This window comes from Camelina sativa, chromosome 8, assembly GCF_000633955.1.
Source record: "Camelina sativa cultivar DH55 chromosome 8, Cs, whole genome shotgun sequence".
NCBI classification, from domain to species: Eukaryota; Viridiplantae; Streptophyta; class Magnoliopsida; order Brassicales; family Brassicaceae; genus Camelina; species Camelina sativa.
The window spans coordinates 22894290-22903316 of record NC_025692.1 but is presented as its reverse complement, the minus strand read 5'-3'; the positions used below and the strand labels follow the sequence as shown (position 1 = coordinate 22903316).

Below are 9027 nucleotides of genomic sequence, written 5' to 3'. Positions count from 1 at the left end.
AAAAAAAAAAAAAAAAAAAAAAAAAAAAAAAAAAAAAAAAAAAAGAGTGAAGGGGGAAATTAGAAAGACTGAGAAGCAAAGATTCTTGCTCCCTTCGAATCCGCAGCTTCCCAAGCTCATATCCGATTTCTGTGTATAATTCAGTTCCTCTGTAGAGAAGAAAACAGAAGAGAAGAGAGTCTCCTTTTTTTTTTTGTTGTTGATTCTGCCATTGACGCCATAAGATAGAGCTTCTCTCTCTCTGTTAGTCTCTCTCCTTTTTTTGCTTTTACTGAGCTCACAAGAGAATCTACGCATCTGTACTGATGATGATGCTCTACAACTGAATCATCACCAACACCACACGCACTTCGACTTGCTTTCTCTCTCTATTGAGTCGCTATTTTTTGATTCAGATTTCTGGAATTTTCTGTCGGATGCGTTTTTGAGATTCGTCGAATCTAATCTTAACTTGATTGGATTATAGATTGGAACTTAGGTGAGGGTTTCTGAGATTCGTAGCCTTGTTATAGGTTACGTTTTGTTCTTTGTTTTGGGATTCCGTAATCTCGCCGGAGTTGCATGTAAGAAGCTTTAGTATATCAAAACAAATGGGTTCTCTGGAATCTGGGATGATTCCGGTTAAGAGAGTTGATTCCGGGAGAGGCGGACGACAACAGCAACAACAGCAGCAGCAACAGTTCTTGCAGAGAAACAGATCGAGACTCTCCAGATTCTTTCTATTGAAGAGACTCGATTACCTCCAATGGGTTTGCACAATTTGTGTCTTCTTCTTCTTCGTTGTGCTCTTCCAGATGTTTCTACCTGGTCTCGTGATTGATAAATCTGATAAACCATGGATTCGGATTAGTAAAGACAATTTGCCACCTGATTTGGCTGTTTTTAGGGAGAAAGGCTTTTTTTATTTCGGTGATGATGTTAGATTTGAGCCCACCAAGCTTCTGATGAAGTTCCAGAGAGAAGCTAATGCTTTTAATTTCACTTCGTCTTCTCTCAATACCACTCTGCAGCGTTTTGGATTCAGAAAGCCCAAGCTAGCTCTGGTCAGTTGTTTTAAGATTTTAGAAAATGAATTCTTCTTTTATGCATTGTGGTTTTTTTTTTGTCTTCTTGAGATCTAATCACTGCATTGTGGTTTTCTAGGTTTTTGGCGATTTGTTAGCTGATCCAGAACAGGTGCTAATGGTGTCTCTCTCCAGGGCACTGCTTGAGATTGGCTATGCAGTTGAGGTATAGCTTTGTTACTTCTTTATGGGTTTCCATGTTGTTTACCAGTAATATCAAGTCTAATGCCACTAAACCTCTGCTTTGGTAGGTTTACTCGGTTATAGACGGTCCAGTGAATGGTATTTGGCAGACGATGGGAGTTCCAGTCACAATACTCGATACTAACCATGCATCGAGTTGTGTTATCGACTGGCTCTCGTATGTACCATATCATTTCTTGTGCTATATATGCATTTGCTTCAAAACTCTAGGAAAACTAGTGAAGCATGTCTTGATTAATTCAGAGCTTGGAATTAGTCTTGAGGCTATGGTTAATTTAATATATTCATGTGATTATGTTCAATTGGATAATGTGGATCTGAGGTTGATCAATTGTATTATGGGTTCTTTTCTGCTATTATTATAGTGCAAACTTAGTTGACTTGACTTGGTCAATGCAATGATTTCTGATCACTGATAATTTTCTTTGCTCTTATCTTGAAGATATGACGGCGTAATTGTAAACTCTCTCCGAGCTAGGAGTACATTTACTTGGTAAGATTTTCGATTCGTTGGCATGTGTGTATATCATATATAGTTCTTGTTTTGGTTTTTATTCATGGTTCATTGAAATGAGAGTTTATATATTGTATATACACACAGATATATATTTTACCTATGTGGATTTTCCGAAGTCCTTGATAGTTTAAACTATTGTTATTGTTTGACAGCTTCATGCAAGAACCTTTCAAATCTTTGCCTCTTGTTTGGGTCATCAATGAAGAAACTCTCGCTGTTCGGTCTAGACAGTACAACTCAACAGGTCACACTGAACTCCTCACGGATTGGAAAAAGATTTTCAGCCGGGCATCAGTTGTAGTCTTCCATAATTATCTCCTTCCGGTAATGTTTATGATTAGACTTCCACAAAACCATATTTCTGATGCTGCTTTGAAATAGGTTTCTTAGAGTAGTTTTTGGATATAAACCTTGTTTCACATTCGCTTCATGCAGATTCTCTACTCTGAGTTTGATGCTGGCAACTTTTATGTCATTCCCGGATCACCAGAAGAAGTATGGGAACCAAATAATCTGGACTTTCCACAGAAAGATGACGTGGTCATTTCCATTGTGGGAAGTCAGTTCTTGTACAAGGGTCAATGGCTGGAACATGCCCTGCTTCTGCAAGCTCTACGGCCGTTATTTTCAGGCTATTATGATGAAAGTTATGATCCCCATCTCAAGATCATAGTTTTAGGTGGAGAGTCAGCTTCCAACTACAGCGTCGCTATTGAGGTATATCAAGGTCCGCTTTGCTGTTGGTTAAATGGGTTGTAGCTTATAACGACAGAGATTACAAAATTACTTACCTTGTTCCTTGCTTTGTTTTGAACTTCTTAGACAATTTCCCAGAACTTGACATATCCAAGAGATACTGTGAAGCATGTAAGCATTGCGGGGAATGTTGATAAGATACTTGAAAGTTCTGATCTTGTTATATACGGATCGTTTCTTGAGGAGCAGTCTTTTCCAGAAATTTTGATGAAGGCTATGTCCTTGGGAAAACCTATAGTTGCACCTGACCTCTTCAACATTAAAAAACACGTATGCTCATTCTTCCTTTACTCGTGTTCTTCATGGACATGTGTTGTGGCATGTTCTCTGTCCATTCGCTGTTTACTGACTATATTGGCAAATATGAATTAGGTTGATGACAGGGTTACTGGATATCTTTTCCCCAAGCAAGATCTTAAGGTTCTGTCACAGATTGTGCTTGAAGTGGTAACAGAAGGGAAAATATCTCCACTGGCTCAGAAGATTGCCTCGATGGGGAAAACAACTGTTAAAAATATGATGGCTCGGGAAACAATAGAAGGTTATGCGGCTCTACTAGAGAATGTTCTCAAGTTTTCTTCAGAAGTTGCTTCTCCTAAGGATGTACAAAAGGCTCCTCCAAAACTGAGAGAAGAGTGGAGTTGGCATCCATTTGAAGCTTTTCTGGATACATCGCCGAATAATAGAACAGCAAGAAGTTATGAGTTCTTAGCAAAGGTTGAGGGGCATTGGAACCATACCCCAGGAGAAGCTATGAAATTTGGAGTTGTTAATGATGATTCGTTCGTGTATGAAATTTGGGAAGAAGAGAGATATCTTCAAATGATGAATAGCAAAAAAAGGCGAGAAGATGAGGAGGTAAACTTTAGATTAGAGTTTTTGAAATGACTTTCTCAGCTCCATTAGAGTAAAAAAAGCCATTTGATTTGTTTTGTGTTGTATTGTTATGCAGCTGAAAAGCAGAGCCTTACAGTATCGTGGGACATGGGAGGAAGTATATAAAAGCGCCAAAAGGGCAGACCGAAGTAAGAATGAACTACATGAGAGGGATGAAGGGGAGCTGCTAAGAACCGGTCAACCTTTATGCATATATGAACCATATTTTGGTGAAGGAACCTGGTCGTTTCTACATCAATATCCCCTCTATCGTGGGGTTGGCTTGGTGAGTTTTCATGTGCAATATATTGTTTTCCGCCGCAACAATAAGGTGGTCTAAAAGAGGGAAATTGTTCTCAACTGATTTGAATGCATTATATTGCAGTCAGTTAAAGGACGGAGACCTAGGATGGATGATGTCGATGCATCATCACGTCTTCCGCTTTTCAACAATCCATACTATCGCGATGCTCTGGGTGACTTTGGAGCATTTTTTGCAATTTCAAACAAGATTGATCGTTTACACAAGAATTCGTGGATTGGGTTTCAATCCTGGAGAGCGACTGCCAGGAAGGTACTCATCTCTTCTTTGTTAGCTTAGAAATCCTTCATCCTTTCTATAATAGAATGCTATGTTCAGTACGTCTGATGTAATTTGGGACCTTAAAACAGGAATCTTTATCCAAGATTGCTGAGGATGCATTACTTAATGCTATACAAACACGGAAACACGGAGATGCCTTATATTTTTGGGTTCGCATGGACAAAGATCCGAGAAATCCTCTGCAGAAACCCTTTTGGTCGTTCTGTGATGCCATAAATGCTGGGAACTGCAGGTAAAAAACACTACAGATTTTTAAATCATAGTTTTATGACAATGTTTGAGACACTGCTCATTTACCTGACTCTGTGCAACTTTTATGGTCTTGGATCTAGGTTTGCTTACAACGAAACTTTGAAGAAAATGTACACTATCAAGAACTTGGACTCACTGCCACCAATGCCCGAGGATGGAGATACATGGTCTGTGATGCAGAGCTGGGCATTGCCAACGAGATCCTTCTTAGAGTTTGTCATGTTTTCAAGGTACTTGTTTTACCATTACCCAGTGACTGTCTCAATCGTAGGCTCTTTAGAAAAAAATGAGTACTTACTTAGAGTGTGTATCCTCTTTTGTTTGTAGAATGTTTGTGGATTCACTGGATGCACAGATATATGAAGAGCATCATCGAACAAACCGTTGCTATCTGAGTTTAACCAAAGTAAGAAACTCAATTCTTCTTCTGTCAAAGTTCATACATATGTGGTTTAGATATATTTCAGATCAATTCACTTGGGTTTGCATTTAAGTAATGTGTTCCACATCTCTCACAGGACAAGCATTGCTATTCGCGGGTACTAGAGCTTCTGGTGAACGTATGGGCATACCACAGCGCAAGACGCATTGTCTACGTAGATCCTAAGACTGGTTTGATGCAGGAGCAACACAAACAGAAGAACCGGCTAGGGAAAATGTGGGTGAAGTGGTTCGACTACACAACTCTGAAAGCAATGGACGAAGATCTTGCAGAAGAAGCGGACTCAGACCGTCGTGTGGGTCACTGGCTATGGCCATGGACTGGTGAGATCATGTGGCGGGGTACATTAGAGAAAGAGAAGCAAAAGAAGAATTTAGAGAAAGAGGAGAAGAAGAAGAAAAGTCGAGATAAGCTGACTAGAATGAGAAGTCGAAATGGTCGCCAGAAAGTGATCGGCAAATATGTAAAACCGCCTCCGGAGAACGAAACTGTTACAGGGAACTCCACTTTGTTAACCGTAGGCGCATAAAAAACAAATTATAATTTGTGCTTTTTTTTTTTGTTGGGTTAGGTCATAAGATTTGTTTCATTCATTGTTCTTTTTGGAAAGATTACTGTATAAAAAGGTCTCAAGTCTCAATCATTCACTCTCTCTGATGTAGCACATCTGATGTAGAATTCTCTGTTTTCCTTCTTGTTTTTGTTAGTTTTCTATATATATTTTTTTTGATATTCCTTTTGTCTCAAATTTCTATTCTTTTACGTTTTCCTTTTCAGATTGATTTAGCTGCTCTATAAATAAGACCTATAATGCTTGTAAAGAGGATCATCCTTGAATTGAATTAATAAAGAATTAATAAAGAGTTATCTTACAAATCTGAGTTTTGCAGAGAAGCGTATTCTTTCAAGTCTCAAACCTCTGTTTTTCGTGTAGCAAAACAGAGTTTCTCCTCTGCTTTTCGTGAAGAAAACAGAGACCCTTGTTTCTTTAAGCTTCCCGGGAACGTAAAGAAACAATTCCTTTTTTTTACTTTCGTGCTTCCGCTCCATCACTCTCTCTCTCTCTCTCTCTCTCTCTCTCTCTCCACTTCTCTTTTCTCTTCGATTCAACCGACGGCTTTAACACTCCGGCGGTGGAGCTTCACTGTAAACAACAAAAAAAAAAAGAAAGAGAGAAGATGGTGGAGGAGACGCACGTTCTTGAGATCAATCTCATCTCTGCGCAAGGTCTTAAAGAACCGACGGGAAAGCTCCGGCGATTGCAGACCTACGCATCTGTCTGGGTTGATTCTTCAAACAAGCTGCGTACTCGGATCGACCGGATCGGCGCTGAGAATCCGATTTGGAACGACAAATTCGTTTTTCAGGTCTCGCCGGACTTCCTATCAAGCGAAACATCAGGCGTTTCAATCGAGATCTACGCGGTTGGTTACCTCCGGGATCATCTGATCGGAACCGTACGTTTCCTCGTAAGTAACTTCCTCCCAACCGCCGCCGTGAAAGTTCCGTCTCTCGTCGCGCTTCAGATCCGTCGTCCTTCTGGAAAGTTCCACGGCGTTCTTAACATCGCGGCTATGGTGATGGACGCTTCTGAGCTCCCCGCTGATTTCTTCAAGTCCGTTCAAGAGATCCGCCGGAGTCGAAAAATGAAAAAGTCTAGATCTGCGGTTAGCTCTTCGGAGAACGGTTTCGCCGATGACGCTGGGAGTTCGAAAGAGAACTCGGTTTGCGGATCTGTAAATTTCTCCGACGACGGTACGGACTCGACGGCGTCTTCTCCGATGCCGTCTCCTCTCAGAGACTGGAACGCAGTTCAAAATTTGGCGGGAAAGAATCACGTGAGAGCTTCATCGGACGGCGGAGGATTGATGTGCTGTTTCTTGATGAAATCGTCGGGTGTGTTACCACCGCGAAGAAGAGAAATGATGGACGGCTGAGATCTCTTATCCGATTATTAACGGTTCAGATGTTTTTTTTGGTTTGTAAACCATAGATCTTCGCCACGTGCATCTCTATCGACGGTTCGATATCTCCCTCTACAATACGCCGTCGTGTGGGGCAGTTTTGGCGGTTATGAGTTTTCTTAACAAATTAACAAATTAGAAAGTTTGGTTCTTGTTTCTCAAAAACATAATATTCATTGTTCTTTCTTGTGAACGCTTTAGAATTCTTTTTGATATTATTAACCAAAGAATATCATTTTTTTTTTGTAGTCATAATAATAATAGTTCTCATATCACAAAATAAAAAAATTTGGATACTAAAAAAAAAATGCAAAAGTGTAACAAAAAGCGGGAAGTCGTTTACAGAAGTAGAGGAGGTAATTGTTGGTTTAACGGCCAAGATTAGTTAAAAGTTAAAACCATCGATTAGTCCTACCAGAAATAACAAAATCATCTTTTAATACAATTCACTCTTCTCTCTTGTCTTCTTCAATCTGCTCTGTTTGTGTATCTTCTCCTTATCAGATTTGCTTGTAGCTCTTGAAAACAGGTAAATCTCTCATCCGTACGTAGAGTATTAATAAAAAATGTTTTATTTTTATTGTTAAAGTTCATAAATTCATTCATGTGTTATTATTGCTATATGATCGCACCTTTAGGGTTTAATAATAATCATGGCAAAGTTTACGAGGGAGATAACAGCCATGGAGGTGAGAGCCACAGAGCAAAATCGAATTCGATACTCTTCGAATCACGTTACACACTTGCCACCTGGCACAATTACTGAGTTTGATTGGAAGGATTACTGTCCCTTGGGTTTCAGGGAATAAATTTATATATAGTTTCTTGTTTTCTGGTAATTTGTTTTTTAATAATGCTATTTATACAATACCAGTGAAAATAATTGATGGTATTTGTTTTTTTTTTTTGTAGACTTATACAAGAACTTGAGCGTATCGAACATGATGATTACGTGCGTTCCATTTGCACTGATGAGACTCTTCAGAAGCTTTCTTCTGAGAAAGTTGGAAAGGTGTTTCATATTTCCAATGATAACCGTTTTCTCATCAAGATTCTTCGAAAATCCGAAATTAAGGTATACTTAAAACAAACAAATCATCTTAAGAATTTATATACTCACTCTTTTCCTTGTGTTGTGTGTTCTAAAATCTTGTGATTTACATATTTCTATAGGTGACATTAGAGATGCTTCCCGGTTACTACCGCCATATTAACAAGTACAGATCTTCACTATTCACAAGGATTTATGGTGTTCATGCTTTGAAGCCTGTTGGAGGTGTTAAGGTAAAGTATCTTTTATATATATATATGGAATTCATGATTAGAGGTACTTTGAGTCGTCACTGAATTAGTTTTGGATATACAGGCGTATTTTGCTGTGATGTCAAACATGCTACATTCAACGGTCTTCATGAACAAGCTCTATGATCTTAAAGGTTCTCCTAAAGGTCGAACTAACAAGAAAATTGAAGTGAGAAACACCACTGTTTTGAAGGATATCGATCTCGATTTCTCTTTCTACGTTGATCCATTAGCCAGACAACGCATCATCAAGTATATATCCCTCTTTCTTTCTCTCTATATACCATCTTGATTGATCTTGTCAACAGTTTTATGATTCAAATGGTTTAACAAATTTATGTCACTACAGGCAAACAAAGCTAGATTGCGAGCTTTTGGAAGAAGAAGGTATTATGGATTATAGCTTACTGGTTGGTTTACAAGCTCAAGAGTCTTGTCCAGGTAAGGTTTCTTCTGTTTTTTTGTTGTCTCTGTTCTTAGTAGTGAATTACACTATTTGCATATCGAATTCAAACTTTTCTGATCACTCTTAACAGGTTCACTTCGTGGAATAAACCCGGTTTATGGTAGCTTCACACCTCCATGTAGGAATCTTAACCAACATTCTTCCATCTCTGATTTATGTGATGCTATAGCAAGACTACAACATAAATATATATGTCTATCGGTTACATTTTCAGGCTCGTTCAAAAGCGATAGCACAAAGTCGATCAAGACGGCTTTGAATTCTCCTGATAGATCTTTTGTAACAATGAATCCATGCTCCCCCGATAGAGGTAAACCTATTTTATATGTTTTGTCTAATCAAAGTACTTTCATTATATGGGAACAAAACTTACAATTCTTATAATCTTAACAGATTCAGTTGAAAGCGAAAAGCCAAAGTCTATACAATCAGTAGCAAACAATAGCACAAGCTCAGAAACAAATCAGATCAACAGAAAAAGCATATTAGCAGTAACACTCAATGACCTCTTCCACAATAGGTAAAGATGTTATAACATTATTAGAAATTTCACAATGAATTAGAAAAAAAAAAAAAAAAA

General features: G+C 38.7%; 2 protein-coding genes and 1 pseudogene across 2 annotated transcripts; all 3 read left to right on the top strand.

Annotated features, from left to right (window-relative positions):
* On the top strand, positions 30 to 5381 carry LOC104708003. Its single transcript, XM_010424478.2, has 14 exons — positions 30 to 1043; positions 1144 to 1230; positions 1316 to 1425; positions 1711 to 1761; positions 1938 to 2109; positions 2221 to 2502; positions 2608 to 2811; positions 2914 to 3399; positions 3494 to 3703; positions 3803 to 3991; positions 4090 to 4253; positions 4354 to 4503; positions 4601 to 4679; positions 4792 to 5381. Exons 1-14 carry the CDS (start codon positions 591 to 593, stop codon positions 5242 to 5244), a joined length of 3090 nt encoding a protein of 1029 aa, XP_010422780.1. The 5' UTR covers positions 30 to 590; the 3' UTR covers positions 5245 to 5381.
* Positions 5481 to 6922, top strand: LOC104708002 (BON1-associated protein 2-like). Its single transcript, XM_010424477.2, has one exon. It carries the CDS (start codon positions 5894 to 5896, stop codon positions 6650 to 6652), a length of 759 nt encoding a protein of 252 aa, XP_010422779.1. The 5' UTR covers positions 5481 to 5893; the 3' UTR covers positions 6653 to 6922.
* The window catches only part of LOC104709837, a 2277-nt pseudogene continuing 582 nt past the window's right edge, over positions 7333 to 9027 (top strand).

Coding starts and splice junctions, on each gene's coding strand:
- LOC104708003 (XM_010424478.2), top strand. CDS start 591: ATGGGTTCTCTGGAATCTGGGATGATTCCGGTTAAGAGAGTTGATTCC. Junction 4,254..4,353: donor ATAAATGCTGGGAACTGCAG/GTAAAAAACACT, acceptor TCTTGGATCTAG/GTTTGCTTACAACGAAACTT. Junction 4,504..4,600: donor GAGTTTGTCATGTTTTCAAG/GTACTTGTTTTA, acceptor TTTTGTTTGTAG/AATGTTTGTGGATTCACTGG.
- LOC104708002 (XM_010424477.2), top strand. CDS start 5,894: ATGGTGGAGGAGACGCACGTTCTTGAGATCAATCTCATCTCTGCGCAA.